Source organism: Helianthus annuus, chromosome 11, assembly GCF_002127325.2.
Source record: "Helianthus annuus cultivar XRQ/B chromosome 11, HanXRQr2.0-SUNRISE, whole genome shotgun sequence".
Lineage (NCBI taxonomy): Eukaryota > Viridiplantae > Streptophyta > Magnoliopsida > Asterales > Asteraceae > Helianthus > Helianthus annuus.
In genome coordinates this window covers 86,321,672-86,340,075 of record NC_035443.2, presented here as the reverse complement: position 1 = coordinate 86,340,075, position 18,404 = coordinate 86,321,672, and the positions used below count along the sequence as shown (strand labels likewise).

At 36.6% G+C, this 18,404-nt stretch overlaps 1 protein-coding gene across 1 annotated transcript; it reads left to right on the top strand.

Annotated features, from left to right (window-relative positions):
• Nucleotides 1-717: 717 nt before the first annotated feature.
• LOC110890547 (elongin-C) lies at nucleotides 718-5,784 on the top strand. The gene is made up of 4 exons (XM_022138167.2): nucleotides 718-920; nucleotides 1,219-1,324; nucleotides 5,110-5,197; nucleotides 5,558-5,784. Exons 1-3 carry the CDS (start codon nucleotides 809-811, stop codon nucleotides 5,186-5,188), a joined length of 297 nt encoding a protein of 98 aa, XP_021993859.1. The 5' UTR covers nucleotides 718-808; the 3' UTR covers nucleotides 5,189-5,197; nucleotides 5,558-5,784.
• Nucleotides 5,785-18,404: the final 12,620 nt, after the last annotated feature.

Sequence of the window (18,404 nt, the reverse complement as noted above, 5' to 3'; positions counted from 1 at the left end):
GTGAATTTGTGGATTTTTGGTTATTGAGTTGATTGGGGGATTTGGGGATTTTTGGTTGTTTGAGTTGTTATTTGGAGATTTTGGTTTTTGATTTTTGATTTGGAGATGGCAGTGGCAGGATAGTGACGGGATCGATGATGGTGGTGGATTAGATTGAATGTGGTGGTTGATGGTGGTTGTTAGCGGCGGTGGAAGTGGGTGGTTGGTGGTGGGATGGTGACGGGTGGGTGGCGGATGTTCAATCTGTTGATGGGTTTGATCGCTGAAGATCGGGTTCGGCTACGGTAGTTGTGGGAGGTGATTAGGGGCGGCGGCGGTGGTTGTGTGAGGGGCGGTGGGTGAAGCCGAGAGAGAGAGTTGATGGTGAGATGAGTTGATGGTGGTGGTCTTGCTAGAGAGAGAGTAGGGGAGAGAGAGCTGATATATTAATAATAATAATTTTTATAAATATTTTGTTCTCTTTTCTTTTTTAAAATATATTAAATAAATGGGTAAAAAGACTAAAACGGCCTTGTGTAATCTGATTTAACCAAAAAATTTAACTAAGTTAGGGCTCAAGGACATAACGTGCAAGATTTTGAAACGTTAAGGATAAAACTCATCAATTTTAAAGGTAAAGAATAACGCCTGAAATTTGAGAAAAATATAAAAGACAAAACTTAGTAATTTACTCTTCATTTCACAACCAACTTAAAATAATTTATTAGTACCCATAGAGGATAGATTATTATCTTCAAAACCAAGTTATAAAACCAAATGAACCGATAACAAACCCATAACCTCTGCAAAATCTCAACGAACATATACGATGAAGAAAGAAGACACAGTGAAGCTAATCAGTGCTGAAGGATTCGAATTTGTCATCGACAAGAATGCCGCCATGGTTTCCCAAACCATCCGCAACATGCTCACATCTCCAGGTCCCTTTTTCTCATTTTTCAAACCCTAACCCTAAATGTTTTCAGTTTGATTCAAATTAGCGATATAGATCGAACAATTCCAGGTTTTTTAGACGGATTTGGTAGTTTTATGTGTTTAATTTGAGATTTATGGAGTGTTGGTTGCTCCTTCTTTCGTTTTACAAACCCTAACCCTAATTGTTTACAATTTGTTCAGATTATGAGATTTGAGTAGGAACATTTTAGGTTTTTGTACGGATTTGGTAGTTTTATGTGATTGATTTGAGATTTGTTGACTGTTTGATTGGTGGATATTTAGGGGGATTTGCGGAAACTGAGCATCGTGAAGTGACGTTTCCGGAGATAAGTACTACGATTTTGGAGAAGATCTGTCAGTACTTTTATTGGTCGCTTCAATACGCAAGGTTAATTGTTATCATGTTTTATTATTGTTAATTTGATTTAAACAATGAGAATGAAGTGAAAAGGGGTAATTAGAAGATAACAATGTTTATGTTGAGGGATCAATTCATGGTAGCATTTGCAATGGAATCCCTGTCCCCGCCGATAAAATACACATTTATGTGTTCAGTTGTTCATTTTTCAAAACCACCGACATCGGATGCCCATATATTCATAATTAATTAGATCGTACATTTTTTCACTTACAACTGCGTTAAAATATAGGATAGGGGATGAATAGTGAACCCCCATATGTGGGGGTTTACTTTAGTTGAACCATATAATTTGGGGTATGGGGATGGGGACTCTAATGTAGGAGTGGAAATGAACAAAATCTCATACATATACATACATACATATATATATATATATATATTATAATTTGAGTATGGGGAAGGGGATGGGAACTCCATTGCGAGTGCTAGGTATACATTAATGGGCATTGATCATGGTCAGAAAATCTTTAGGCGAGGTGGGATTTTACAGATTGATTACAATATTTTATTTTTGGGGGCGAAAGTTTTTTGATTTATTATCTTTCATTGCTTTGATGTTTGTTTGTTTTATCTTCTATTTTACAAGTTTGAACGTTTTTGATAACTGTTAAGTTTTTGGTCTTCACTGTGTGTGGTAGGTTCATGATAGATATGGCATCATATGTTGCCTCCATATCTAAGGTGCCCCCAATCTTTTTTAGACTTTGACTATGCTTGATTTGCGTTAGATTCAGTCCCTTGAATTTTCTGTTGGAGTTGTGTGATTTTGTGCCTTTTAGAAATCGTATACAAAAAATGCGTGTCATCGACCTTCCATGTGTTAGGATCCTAAGCAAAAAAAAAAGAAAATCTTTATAAGAAAAGGGACTCTAGTTTAGAATCCGTTATGCCCCCCCCAAAGAAGGTATTTTAGGTTGAATTCTTGTATATTTAACAGAATCAATAAAAGTTTGGGGTTTTTTTTGGAAATCTTTTTGTTCTTTGTAAACGTTCAAGAAAATTAAAGATTTATTGATGATTAGAGATTTAGAGTAGTTATGAGCATAATGTATGAAGCTACTTGTACAAGAAAATAAAGACTCACAAGCTTCTCTTTTGGCTCTTAATAAGTGGTATATTATATTAAACATAAGCGCATTTAGTGAATTTTGGTGCACTACCAATCACACTTTTCGGTTTGCACACTTTGCACTGCACAAAGTACAAGTGTTAGCTGCTGTGTTTCTGTCTTTTTTTTAATCTTTATCGTTCAATAGCTTACGCCAGCTTGACTTGAAAAAAATTATTTTTTTTTCAAATTTTATATCAAGCCGTAATGAACTAACATGTAAAGGTTTTTCTTACTTTTCCGTGTGTAGACAGTTTTCGTGGAAAAATTCACCGCAACGCACAGGGTTTTTACATTGTTTAACAAACCATAGCGACATTTACGTAATTACGCTTTGATCTTTAAAATAGAGTTTAACCAAAAGACAACTGTATCACTAATGTTTGTTTTCAAGAATTTAATCTTTATCGTTCAATAGCTTACGCCATAAATCTTATACGCTCTTCTCGCGTTGGGTAAGTTTATCTATAGGTTTTGGCTTTATTTTATAAGCTTTCAAGGCTGTTATTCTTTCGCGTTAACGCTCCGAAGCGCGTGTGGACACAATACTAGTATATATTAATTGTCAAACATTTCTATTAAACTACATGCTAACTCAAGTGTTGTATTTATTTTGAGGAGTTAACTGTCATTTTCGTCCTTGTGGTTTGTCCAGTTATGCCATTCCATGCCAGATTTCAAATTTGTACCATTTCCGTCCCTGACGTTCTTTGAACATGCCAATTTCGTCCAAAAAACTAAGGTTGAATCGAATAATTGGACAAACCACAGGGACGAAAATAGCAGTTAACTCATGTTTTTTGGGACGGAACTAGCATGTTTCAAGAATGTCAGGGACGAAAATGGTACAAATTTAAAATTTGGTCTGAACTGATATGATTGGACAAACTACAGGGACGAAAATGGCAATTAACTCTATTTTGAGACAGGAGCTAAGTAGTTAATGCGGTAAAATATCGGATATCGCAGTGGGATATTGGTGGGATATCGGTATTTTTAATATCATGCTAAATTTATATATATCAATTTAACACTAACAATTCAGTATATCTCCTACCATTAACAAATTAACCTTTTGCAACTTACAAAACACTTAACATATGTAGCAAGTAGGAACTGACTAAGACTTAAAACACTAACATTTAACACTAAAAACTAACAATTAAGACTTAAAACCCTAAGGGGGGTAGGGGTGGTCATCACCCATCACTCACAACATCCAATCAAGTTCCGCCATGTCATCAACCATTATTCCATCACTCACAACTTTTTTTAGTGGAAATGGTCATCACTTGTGATGGAATTCCATCACTCACAACCTTTTTTATTTTTATTTTTTTAAATTATAAATTAACAATAAAAAACTAAAATTATAACTTATAAATTTCATTTAAATAAAACCTAAATTACATACTAACATAAAAAAAAAAACTAAATGTTGCAAATAAAAAAAGCTAAACCTTTCAAACGGTCAAATATCCCAACGGACTCAAGCCCAACGGTATAATTTTCGAATGTTAACGCGTGATAAATATCACACGTTCTTAATTTGACGCGTTGAAAAGTGTGGGTGGTGGCGGTGTTTTGCAATGTTTCACGCGTGAAACTCTTTCATCACGGACAAAAAACATGCCACCCCGGGTGGCTAATAACAACAATAAGAAGAAAGACGGATGATAGAACTAAGAAGAAAGGTACTCATATCTAGAAAATCGGTGATATATCAATCAAATATTGGTCTAATATGGATCAAATACCGGTCAATATCGCCGATGTTATCGGTATTAATATTCTGACCGATATTTTGCTATGATATCTTAGCGGGGACCGATAACCGATATATCACTAATATACAATGTGTGTTTATATTCTAGGTGAATATGAAAAGTGTATATGAGCATGTATTGATTACAGTTTCATTTTGGGAGTGGAATGTTTAGTCTTCTATTACAAGCTTAAACATTTCCGCTAACAGCAACGTTCATGGTACATATGGCATATGGGCATATGTTGATATTTTAGATTCTATATTTAAACATTTAACATAATCAATAGAAGTTTTGAGATATTTTTGGGAATCCCTTATTCCCCTTTTAAACATTAAAAAAAATCAAGACTTTCATTTAGGTATTTATCACAAAATATTGGTGACATTTTGGTCCACAAGTTTCTCTATTTTGTTCTTACTGACTACTGGACTATATATTATTTATTTATATTAATTGTCAAAACATTTCTATTAAATTACATGCCAAGTCAAATGTTGTATTGTATTGTATTGTATTTGTTTTGAGATGGAAGGAGGCATTTGGTTTGTTATATGTCAATGCGTATATGTAATCTAGGTGAGGATGAAAAGTTGTATATTTTTTCAAAGAGTAATGGACCCTTGACACTACTACACATATCAAAACTTAGTATCAGATAATCTGGCATGATAGTGTGTTAAAACAAATATAAATTGTACATACTATATTGTCACATTATCATACTCTAAGTTTGATGGTGTATTTAGGCTCACTATTTTGTGCTTTATGATTATTATTCATTATTCATTAATTATATCATGTAGGACATTTCCATATTCTTGGTAGCTAATCTCTTTTAGTAAATAACGTTTTATCATTCAACCTTAAAATTGCAGTGGGAAGGAGACTGAATTCTACATTGAACCTGAAATGACACTGGAACTTATGATGGCTGCTAATTATCTGCACACCTGACCAATCACGGTATGTACCATTTTTTCCTTCTTCTAGTAACCCACAACACATATATGTAGATAGAGGTGGCATGATGGGCGTAGGCAGGTTGTATAACGGGCCAAAAGACTCGAAACGTGTTGGACTAAAATAGGAATTTTCAGTATGAATCCAAACGGGCCAGGCCAGGTTGAGGTGGCCCGCAAACACTTTGTCAGTTTTTTAATCAGTAATTAACGTGCGGTTTCATAAGTAAATAGGCCGAGATTGCCACATCTATCTCTAGTAGTCATGGGTTTGTGGCTTTGGCATGAATGACAAAACATGCCTCATTTTTATGCTGTGAATCACTGGATTACCCTTTACTTCTTTTTTGCTTATTGTCGATAGATCTAGGTTGCCGGAGGCTCGTGTTGGCTGTCAACATGAAGATCAAAGTGTTATTAGGAGTTATGACTAAATTATATGTCATATTTGGTTACAACTTATATGTGTAATTTTAGTTTGGCTTGTAAATATTTGATTGTTGAATAAAACTCTGTACATGTAGCGAAAAACATGTTAAACTTTTGAGACGCTTATTTGGTTTACAAAAACATTTTTAACGGTTCTCTTCAGATTTTCGATACCCGCCTTTTAGTAATCAAATATGGTTTTCAGATTTCAGATGTAAACGTTCGAAAATGCAATGTAATCGTTGCATAATCATTTGAACATTTATGTCCATTTATCTGTTTTTGGCAATCTCGTCATTTGTGCAATTTTTTTAACTAAAAAACAAAAACCCAAATGAGTGTTGACACATTTGTTTTTGCCATCTTGACGAATGAGTTTGAGAAAAGTCGAGTTTAAAAAAGTTTTCAATCAACTCATGCTTGACGCATGTTCTTTGGATAAAAAAATATAGTACCTTACGTCAAGCATTTGAAAAAAAATGAGCTCGGAAAGATCAGGGGAATTCCACGTTTGCACCGAAGGGTGGGAGGAGGGGGTGTTCCCCGACCGGATAACCTGCCACCTCACCTCCCCATTCTCCTCCCCGCTTCCACACCACACTGCCTTAAATAAAAGACTAGCTATCTACTTATGGACTTGTACTATTATGTCACGAGACATATACCAGAAATCATGTCCCATCTAACTTCTTAAATAAAATGTGTTTAGGTGAAAATTTTAAAAAAAATTCACATGTATATATTTCAAAACAAAGAAAAGAAGAAAATTTACACTCGTATTAAGTTTAGTTACACAAGACTTGTCTCAGTTAATCAAAAATTTAAAGTCTGTACATGTTTAAAGGATATTGACACATGTTTTATATTGATTAAAACCATATAAACAAATATAGGTACTGATCTTCTTCTGTTGATAATGGTACGTTTCGGAACGGTACACATACTCGGTATGGTTTACAATACCAAAAAGTGAATACAAGTTCAAAGAAATTTACATCTTAATTTAACAAAAAAAATTTATCCGTTACTGATACCAAAAAATACTTGAAGTGCAAAAGAGTAAAAACACAAACATAATATCGTATCAATTATGGTGTAGTACCGGTACAACAAAGATATTGGAAAATACTAAAACCTACTTGTATGAAAACCAAATTTGATAAAAAGAATGAATACCTATACCGACACCGATGTTGTTTGGTCGATTTTATTTCGGTTCGATAAGGTAGCATTACGGTATTGGTATGGTTGTGATACTCGATATAGTTTATGATGCAAAAAACACCTCATGTTAAATATAATTCCACATTTAGTAAAACTTATATCAAAATGTTGATAAAAATAAAGATTAAACGTAACTGCATATTTAGCTTTTTGTTTAAAAAAAAAAATTAAGGCTAAAGTGCAATTTGCCCCTATGTGGTTTAGCCCAGATTGCATAATGACACCCTATCTTCTAGTTTTTGCTGTTTGATTCTCCGTGCTCGCATTTCATAACACTCTTACCCCCTCCCATTAGTTGACCATTTGACTTTGGGTGAAAAGACTACACTACCCTTTTTCTTCTACTATAGTATATGCCCCAGTGCTTTCATTATTATTACAATCATCCACCACCCACCACCACCATCATTATCCCCACCACCACCATCATCCTCATCACCATATAACCTCCACAACACCACCATAGCCCCTCCTCCTCCTCCTCTGTCTAACTACCATCCACATCCACCCCCACCCCCACCACAACAACCATCATCCACCACCACAATACACCACTGCCATACCTGGTTGACCCAACAGGTGACCCTGCGACCCGCATCATACCTGGTTGACGACCAATCCGTTTCCTTGTTCAAATCGATGTAACAAACTTCCAGACCCCATAAATCACCTACCATCTGTCACACCCGTTCGATAGCAGAAACGCGTGGTGTGAATTTGATTAGCTTTCATCAGATACGATATAAGTAAACAACTATATGATTAAAAACACACATGATGTTCATCCATTGACATAGTTAACAGATACACATCATAAGTTGTTTAAAGTACAAGACAACATTAGTTATAAGTTTTTACAAAAGACTAATTCAACATAATTTTAAAATGCAAGGCTTTGCTTCCTATATCCCATTGAAGATCAGATATATGGGTCAAACCCCTTCAAAAGGATGACATCGTTAACATGATAACCCAAAATCTTCTTGAGAACCGACTGCACCAAGATCCATTCATTTACCTGAAATACATGCAAGTTTTAAAAATATCAACAAAAGTTGGCGAGTTCATGTGTTTTGTGTGCACGCCAAATGAATCTTAAAAACATTTGAGAGTCCATATATAACAATGTGGTATGTAAAGCGTTAATGAACAGATCATTAATGTTTTGCAAGGACATTAATATGTGTGACGACATAGGAAGCACTCAACCCTAGACGATTTCCTTTGGTCCACCCGGCTGGGACAACAAAAGCACTACATGCGACCACACAAGGACCCATGAGTGGGGCTCGCTACACCCGATAGATCTACCACTCTTGTTTCGCAGTCTTATAAAAGATTAATCGCGCTTAAGAGGACCCTATTCGCACATGATTTAATATTTCATTCCATAGCTAAACCATACCATCGAAAACATGTACCCCCCCCGAGAGTTGTAAAGCCGAAAACATTTAAAAGAAAAGGAGGGCATGAACTCACAGATTTGCGTTCAGAAAGATAGTGCTAGCAACGATGTTCCAAAAGCGTGAGTTAACCTACAAGTGCCCTAACTCATTAGAAACTTTGGTCTCTTCTAGACCTTGTACTCGTTGCTCATCTTGAACGTTATTGTATTTGTTTTATTTTTAGAACCCTTGTGTATTTTTAATAATATGTTGGCATTTGTTTCATGTATATGCTTTTATTATATATACTTTGCATTCAAATGGTGTACGAATGGGCCTCGCCCTTCGTGAGTCTTCGTGCCTCGCACGATCATAAGTGGGCCTAGTGTGACACCTAGCTATTTTGAGTCCGTACCGTACTAGTGTGACACGTGTTATGAATAGATAAAGGCATCAGTTTAGTAAATAAGGTGTAATTATGTGATATCTAATGTGTTAGTAAATCCTAACATTGTTAAAAATTATGTTGGCAATAATAAGATAAACGCTTATTGCGTAACGAACAAAATATGAAACGAACGTCGGTGACCGCTCGGATAATGTTAAGATCCTAAAAATATTCCGTCATGATTAAAATTCTATTTTTAATCATATTCGTGAAGAAAAATTAATTAAAACTCTTAAAAACGCCATTTTTTGAGTTTAAGCGCATACTGCGCAATATCGCGCTTATACTGTAAAATACAGACAACACAACCAGTCTAGGCAAATAAAATGTTATTCAGTAATATTACAGCGAGTTTATTTTTATAGAGTGATAAAAATAATTTTAAACGCCTTAAACGCGATTTAAACGCAAGATAAAATACTCGGTAGTTAGTTAAATACCTGTTTTAACTAGATATATTATATATATATATATATGTGTGTGTGTGTGTGTGTGTGTGTGTGCATAAGAAACGTGTATAAATAAGCATGTATGTGACGACCAAAGGGGTGTATATGTTTGACACCTTTCTTCTAGTCTTGACAAGTGTTGATTGTAAGAAAGTGGTCCAATCACAACACAACCTACACATGCATAACAAATTCCAATACTTGATTAATTCACAATTCTTCTTCTTCTTTCACCTCATGAACCGTACACACACATACAACATTCACTTTGAAAATTCAAGTTTCATCTTTAAAGATTAAAATATTTTCCAGGTTCTTTCAAATGTTTGAAAATCAATCCATGGAGCTTTTAAGAAGATGCAAGCTTCTAAACACAAGAACCATCATCAAAAACTCATTTATAATCTTGAAAGGTATAAAATTTATTTTTAAAATTATGTTCTTTTATTTTAATGATGATGATGACAATTTTCTCAAATACTTGAATTTCTTCACAAACTTGAATATACTAAACAAGAAAATGGTTTTAATCAAATAAAATGTGGTGATATGTGTGGATATATGTATATAGTGTTTGTATTTTAAATTTCGTTTGCAATAATACTTGTAAGATGTTTGTTTGAATGAACAAGATTATGTGCAAATGTGTTAGAATGAATCATGATTTTTGATTTGAAGTAATGTTAGTATATGTTCATGCTTATGGTCGAAAATTACTAGACATATTTGTGAATTTCTAAGTTGTTGCATGTTCTTGAATGATAGTTAAGATGCATATGTTTGATGATTTGTGTATGATGATTTAATGACTGAACAAGAAATGAGATAAAATTGTGTCATATGTTATATTAAATGAAAGAATAAGATTTATTAATCTTGTGTGATGAGTATGAAGTAAATGTGCATAAAGTGCTTGTACAAAGACTTGTAGGATGATTTAATGATCATCATAAAATGGAATTGTTGTGATATGATAAACATTCATTCAAATCAGTAAATAAACATGTAAAATAAAGCTATTTGATGTGTTTTGTGTAACACCCCAAAACCCGAATGTTTATATTATCGTATGTTCCTATAGGACATATCATGAAATAAACAACTAGGCTATTTAACCTAGTTAAAAGGGGTAGCTAAAAATAATAAAGGAATGAATCCTTAGGGGGCAAACATGTTAAAAATGGAACTTGAATGGTTAATTAGGGTTAAAACACAAACACACACACATTTAGGTGTGTGTGTCGCGTGGATCAGGAAGGAGAAAAGGGGGAAAACCCCTAATCATCATAAATTTAGCAAATTCAAGCCCTAGATGTGATCTTGAGTCCATGCATGTCTCGATTTTGGATCATCTATGCATTCTTGAACACAAGGTAAGTAGAATTTTGGTGTTCGGTGACTTTGAATGTGATGGGTTATGTTGTAAATTGTGAATTGGTATGAAATTGAGTATGAGTAGGTGTTAATGTCATGATATAGAACCAAGATTATACATGGTTTGGGCTAATTTGATGATTAGAGGTGAAACCCATTTGTTTTGGTAAGAATGATGACTTGAATGATCATCCATGTTTAATTAATCATGATTGTTGATGTATTATGATGGATAGGATGGGTTCTTACTAGAGGAATTGAAAGAAATATGATGGTAATATGTGATGTGTGTAAAATGCAACATATAAATTACATCAAATGAGGCATAAAACTAACGGTTTTTAAGTACTAATGTTGGAAAAAATGTGCTTTTGTCTTCCTTTTGTATTTTCAGGGTTAAAAGAGCTTAAATGAACAAAAGAAGCAAAAATGCAGCCAAATCCAACATAAATACAAAGAAAAGGAAGAAACGTGGCATGCCCGACTCCTCAACAGCATCTCCCAAAGCAAAAACAAGAAGAAAGCTGAGCATGGGGCTGTGCCCAGCTGAGCATGGGGCTGTGCCCAGCTGAACACGGGGCAGTGTCCAGCGGACATGGGGCGTGTCCAGCTCAACACGGGGCCGTGCTCAACGAGCACGGGGCAGTGTCCAGAATGGTCAGTCCTGGCACAAAAGACAAAGTGGTAGAAGCTTCTATTGCCCACCACGGGGCCGTGCCCAGCGGACACGGGGGCGTGGTCAGAGTGCTGCAGGTGCATTTATTGTAATTGCGAATTACAATTAATGAAGAGAGAGAGTGTCAGACGGGCACGGGGGCGTGTCCAGCGGACACGGGGCCGTGCCCAGGCTTCTGTTCAGCCTATAAATAGGAGTGCTTGGCTTCATTTCAACTCATCCCTTGGCACACCACCTCTCTCACACCTCATCCACCACCCACCACCACCATAACACCATCATCCACCACCATCATCCATTGTCCATCGTAGAGTGTGTGAGTCGTCTCGGGATCCAAGATTGATCGTAAGAGTTCTTGACAATCAAGGCCATGTTTGCCTAAGTCTCTTACATCACTTGGTGAAGACAAGTGTTTAGTATAATACTTTTTATTTTTAATCTTTTGCACTTTTTATTTGGTTTTGTATTAATGACTTTAATAACTAGTTACTTATGTTGAAGGTGATCTTTCCTTATCGTTTGTCCGTGGTGTCTTGGCATTATTTTACTGTCTATATAAAATAAAAGATTTTCACCATTCATATCTCCACGGTCTATATGGAGGTATGTTGGCTACCTGGTCGGGGGTTAAGGGAACGGTTTGGTAAAGGTCTTGCCCTTGTTCAGCGTTTAGAGGTCCTGCTTGGGACCTGGGTCAAATTTAGTAGGATCTCCTTCAATGCCCATAGGTATTGGATGGCGGGGATCCAAACTCTTTGACCCCCTCATAAGTTAACTACTATTAATACTATAATCCGGCTATTTAGGACTGTATCCCTGCTGACTCAGACTACTTAGCCGAGGGTAACGTCACCGCCAAAAGCGGGGCCTACCATAATTTGCATTAATAACTTAATTCATTATCTTTCAATAATCCGACCCTTTAGGATTGTATCCTTGCTGACTCAAACTACTGGGTTGAGGGTAACGTCGCCTTCAAAAGAGGGGCCTACTACAATAACTAAGATAATCTCTTAAACAAGTGCAAAAGTGTGAAAATAATCAAAGGTTATACTAATACACGTGTCGGATCCAAGTGATTCATCTTGTCTATCTGTTTTTATTTTATTTTTATTTTCAGCATTTAGTTAGTTTTTATTTTTCTTAGTTTAAAACATTTTTCTAACCTTTTTGATTTGATTAGACGTTGAGGATAAACCGGTATTAAAAGCTCTTGTGTCCTTGGACGGCCTCGGTATCTTACCAACACTATACTACGTCCACGATGGGTGCACTTGCCCATATGTGTGTTTAGTGTTAGTAAATATCGTGTTTTATAAATTTAAAACTTGGCTAAAAGTGTAAAAAGGGCTTAATTATACATCTAAAACATATTACACCTAACGCACATCAAGTTTTTGGCGCCGCTGCCGGGGACACAAGGATTTTAAGAAAGCTTAAAATCAACGGCCTAATCAGTTTTTCAAAACCTTTTTAAAACACGCAAAATTTTTCTGCATTTTAGTTTAGTTTGCATTTACAGTAGCCTGAACACGGGGCCGTGCTCATTGAACACGCCCCCGTGCTGCATATTTTTAGAGTAGATACCCAGATACAGAGTCTGAACACGGGGCCGTGCTCACTGAACACGCCCCCGTGCTCAACGTGACCAGTAACTTTAATTAAAACGCCCAGATACAGACCCTGAACACGGGGCGTGTTCACCCAACACGGGGCCGTGTCCAGCTTCTGTTTCCGTCTTATTTTTGTTTTCTGGTCCCGAGACTCAGTTGTGGTCTGTTGAGTGATTCTTATGGATCAATACTCAAGAGGTTACAACTACACCTATGATGAGGATGATTATAGGGGTAATTATTGCACTAATTGTCGTAACACACGCTCGGTTCAATATAATACTTCATATCAACCATCCAATTCATACAACCATTATGAGGAGCCCAGGTACGAGCCATCAACTTCATACACATCCTATGAAGACCAAAGGTATGAACCTCCTCCCTCATACTCATATTTTGATGAACCAAGGTATGAGCCTTCATACTCATACTTTGAAGATTCAACATATGAGCCACCACCTTCATACACTTATTATGAGGAACCATGGCGTGAACAACCCACCTCATATGAGTACTATGAAGAACAAAGTTTCGACCCTTATCCATCATATACTTACAATGAAGAACAATGGTGTGAACCATCTACTTCATATGAGTACTATGAGGAACCAAGGATCGAACAACCGGATTCAAGCTTTGAGGATCCAAATTCTTTCAATCTCACCGAAGTGACCAATAGGATATTAGAACACATTAAAACTATCGAATGTTGCATAAAAGAATCTCGCGCAAGGGAAGAGGAATCCCGCGCAAGAGAAGAGCTAAAAAATGATAATAACGTAGAGATAGTTGAAAGTGTAAAAATGGAAGAACAAGAAAGTGAAAAACCGACACATGAGTTAAACAACGAAAATGGTGAGTCCGATAATGTTAAAATTCAAGAAGAGTCTAATTTTGAGGAAATTAACCTCTTGTCACCTACTTTCGAAAATCATTGTTTAATAACCCCTCATGCCAAGTTTTTAAAAGAGTTAAACACTAGTGCTAAAATCAAAGACTTAGTAAGTGTTAAGTTAACTAATGATCAAACCTCGCTAATAAAAGAAGATCCTTTTGAAATTAACATTACACCGGTTCCATGTTTCTTTCAAAATTCATTTATTAGTAATATCACCATTGATAAAGATCTTTGTGTTAACATAATGCCTAACTACATTTTCGAAAAATTAAGTATTAGTGATTTTTCTCCACTTCAAATACCCATTTTTCTATCCAATCGGAAAGTAATAAAATCAATCGGTGTAGTTGAGGATGTCTTGGTTCAAAAAAATCAAATGGTTATTCCAACCGACTGTGTCATCCTAGATGACGCTCCTCTAGTCTTGGGAACACCTTTTGTAAAAACTCATGAAGCTTTGAAAAACTGGAAGTACAACAATCTACCTCTTCAATTAGGGGCATTCAAAAGGAGCATAGATCTTGAGCACTCAATGAAATATCCTTTTGGCAATAATGACCCCCTAATTGAAGATGAGCCTGAACCACCCGATAAGGAGGGTCTAGCCAAGGACCCTTATAAACGTGGCGCACCATGGAGGCATTCCGCGGAACTATCCTTAGTTTTAGATTAGTTTAACTTTTATGCTTTCTAGTTTAGTTTTAATTTGCAGGAATAAAACACACTCGGGATGGTGAAGGATACTAAGGGAAGCTTGAACCAACACCCCATGCGCAAAAACAGAGCCTCTCGACAATTTTTCTTCACTACTGCAAGTTCAGCACGGGGCCGTGCTCACCCAACACGCCCCCGTGCCCAAAAATCTGCAGAAATGCCCAGTTCAGGTACCTGGACACGGGGCCGTGCTCACTGAACACGCCCCCGTGCCCAGCCTTCTGTTTACTTTTGGTACTGGCAGTCTGGACATGGGGCCGTGTTCAGCCAACACCACCCCGTGTTCAGCTACCCAGTACCATAAAATCTTGTTTTTAACCCACTTTTACACATTTTAATCAACCGAAAAACTTATTTTTGGGACACATTGAGGACAATGTGTAATTTAAGTGTGGGGGGATGCTAAAACCTTGAATTTTGCAAGTCCTAATAACAAGCCTTACACAAAACTCTATTGGAACCGCTAATCACCCCAAATTTTTTCAAAAACTTTTCAATTTTTTTTTACTTGTCTTGGTTTAATTTGGGAATAACAAGTTCTAAAAAGGTTATATTTTTATAAATTTACAACCGATAGCGTCGTGATAAAAAGAACCAAATAAGAAGATTATGAAACGACATGACAATCTTAGTTAAAATTTGATTATATATACTTGATCACATAAAAACCCATTCCCACAAAAGTGAGTTTTGAGCCTTTATTGAGCATACAAATATACATCTTTAAACTAAATGCTCATTTTTCGTTTCTTGTGTGAATAGCCGCTTGGTTCTTACGACTCTAGAACTTGCCACGATGATACATTCCCGGTCCTTACCAACTTAAACCCGAGTAAGTAAATGATGGAGGCATTAGGACTAACCCCTTTTTATTTCTACACCATTAATTTTCCTTTTTTTTACCACCTACCCAAAAATCCCCCTAGTTAACCCCTTTGAGCCTAAACCTTTTCGTTTCTTTCCCCAAAACAAACACCCTTTACCCACCAAACCTTTTTCATTTTAAACCCTTTATTTTAGTAACAAAGCTCGGTTTTCTTGTGACACAAAAAAAAAAAAAAGAAAAAAGAAAAAAAAAAGATGAAGTTAGCAATAAACAAACAAGCTCATCAAAAGAAACCTTGTTTGAAAAATGCTTCATAAGAATAAAAAAAAAAGTGAAGAAAAAAAAAAGAAGAAAAAAGAAAAAAAAAACAAAGTGTTTTACGAAAACCGACGCTTTTTACGCTTTTCGCCCTTTTACTAACCACTAACCCAACCACCCACCTTTAGCCCAAGCCTAACCCTTCACCCAAAAAGTCCTCTTGATATTTACAAAGGTATAAAGTTAAAAAGGAGGAGGATTGATTGCTTGGCAAGCTTATGGTAGGAATAAGTTCCATGCCGCTCTCGAGTGATTCACTAAAAATACACCTTCGGCCGAGTGTTGAGTGATCCCCCGTGAGGTATGTGAACTTGTATATAAATGAAATTTTAAAAAGGCATGTTATGCCCAAATAAGTAATTTCTCTTATGAAACGTTCTAAATAAATCACAACGAATAGGATTGTAAATAGTATAAAAATAAAACCCAATAAAGATCTTGGATTCCCGACACTCAAGACAAGCCCAAAACCTTCTCTTCTACCCATTCCATTTGGGAGTGTAAGCCACATATTAAAGAGTTTTGCTTGAGGACAAGCAAAGATTCAAGTGTGGGGGTATTTGATGTGTGTAAAATGCAACATATAAATTACATCAAATGAGGCATAAAACTAACGCTTTTTAAGTACTAATGTTGGAAAAAGTGTGCTTTTGTCTTCCTTTTGTATTTTCAGGGTTAAAAGAGCTTAAATGAACAAAAGAAGCAAAAATGCAGCCAAATCCAACATAAATACAAAGAAAAGGAAGAAACGTGGCATGCCCGACTCCTCAACAGCATCTCCCAAAGCAAAAACAAGAAGAAAGCTGAGCATGGGGCTGTGCCCAGCTGAGCATGGGGCTGTGCCCAGCTGAACACGGGGCAGTGTCCAGCGGACACGGGGCGTGTCCAGCTCAACACGGGGCCGTGCTCAGCGAGCACGGGGCAGTGTCCAGAATGGTCAGTCCTGGCACAAAAGACAAAGTGGTAGAAGCTTCTATTGCCCACCACGGGGCCGTGCCCAGCGGACACGGGGGCGTGGTCAGAGTGCTGCAGGTGCATTTATTGTAATTGCGAATTACAATTAATGAAGAGAGAGAGTGTCAGACGGGCACGGGGGCGTGTCCAGCGGACACGGGGCCGTGCCCAGGCTTCTGTTCAGCCTATAAATAGGAGTGCTTGGCTTCATTTCAACTCATCACTTGGCACACCACCTCTCTCACACCTCATCCACCACCCACCACCACCATAACACCATCATCCACCACCATCATCCATTTTCCATCGTAGAGTGTGTGAGTCGTCTCGGGATCCAAGATTGATCGTAAGAGTTCTTGACAATCAAGGCCATGTTTGCCTAAGTCTCTTACATCACTTGGTGAAGACAAGTGTTTAGTATAATACTTTTTATTTTTAATCTTTTGCACTTTTTATTTGGTTTTGTATTAATGACTTTAATAACTAGTTACTTATGTTGAAGGTGATCTTTCCTTATCGTTTGTCCGTGGTGTCTTGGCATTATTTTACTGTCTATATAAAATAAAAGATTTTCACCATTCATATCTCCACGGTCTATATGGAGGTATGTTGGCTACCTGGTCGGGGGTTAAGGGAACGGTTTGGTAAAGGTCTTGCCCTTGTTCAGCGTTTAGAGGTCCTGCTTGGGACCTGGGTCAAATTTAGTAGGATCTCCTTCAATGCCCATAGGTATTGGATGGCGGGGATCCAAACTCTTTGACCCCCTCATAAGTTAACTACTATTAATACTATAATCCGGCTATTTAGGACTGTATCCCTGCTGACTCAGACTACTTAGCCGAGGGTAACGTCACCGCCAAAAGCGGGGCCTACCATAATTTGCATTAATAACTTAATTCATTATCTTTCAATAATCCGACCCTTTAGGATTGTATCCTTGCTGACTCAAACTACTGGGTTGAGGGTAACGTCGCCTTCAAAAGAGGGGCCTACTACAATAACTAAGATAATCTCTTAAACAAGTGCAAAAGTGCGAAAATAATCAAAGGTTATACTAATACACGTGTCGGATCCAAGTGATTCATCTTGTCTATCTGTTTTTATTTTATTTTTATTTTCAGCATTTAGTTAGTTTTTATTTTTCTTAGTTTAAAACATTTTTCTAACCTTTTTGATTTGATTAGACGTTGAGGATAAACCGGTATTAAAAGCTCTTGTGTCCTTGGACGACCTCGGTATCTTACCAACACTATACTACGTCCACGATGGGTGCACTTGCCCATATGTGTGTTTAGTGTTAGTAAATATCGTGTTTTATAAATTTAAAACTTGGCTAAAAGTGTAAAAAGGGCTTAATTATACATCTAAATTATATACACACCGACACGCATCAATATGTTTGAATGTTTATGTGTGAATGATATATGTTATTAGTAGGAGGATTTGATGAATTATTTATGAGATTAGGAGATTGTGCATGAATTAGTTGTACCTTATGTTTAGAAGGTTGTACACACACCAAGGGTATGATGAAATTATAGATAATTGAGCTTAGATCACTAGTAAGTGATTAATAATGAAGTTATGAAGTGGGTTTTGTATAATGATGATACGTTATTGTAATGATGTTTGAAATCACATACGTGTGTAAATGATTAAAGGATTTCGGTTAGGATTTGATAGATTAGTGTGTTTTGAGTTTGAATGTTCCCGAAATAAGATCCGTGTGATGAATGATGAACAAGCTAACTATCTTGAGAATGATATATGATAGTTGATGCTTGATAAGCGACATGGAAGCTTGGGAAGGAAGCGGGTCAAACGGGACTAATGCGCACGGGAAGCATATTCGGATGCAAGGTAAGTAAGCTTACACCCCCTTTTGTAGAATATCTATTCG

Excerpts from the sequence above, each read along its gene's own strand:
- LOC110890547 (XM_022138167.2), top strand. The coding sequence starts at position 809 with ATGAAGAAAGAAGACACAGTGAAGCTAATCAGTGCTGAAGGATTCGAA. Across the intron at positions 921-1,218 it reads CAACATGCTCACATCTCCAG|GGGGATTTGCGGAAACTGAG; the intron begins GTCCCTTTTTCT and ends GTGGATATTTAG. Across the intron at positions 1,325-5,109 it reads TGGTCGCTTCAATACGCAAG|TGGGAAGGAGACTGAATTCT; the intron begins GTTAATTGTTAT and ends TTAAAATTGCAG.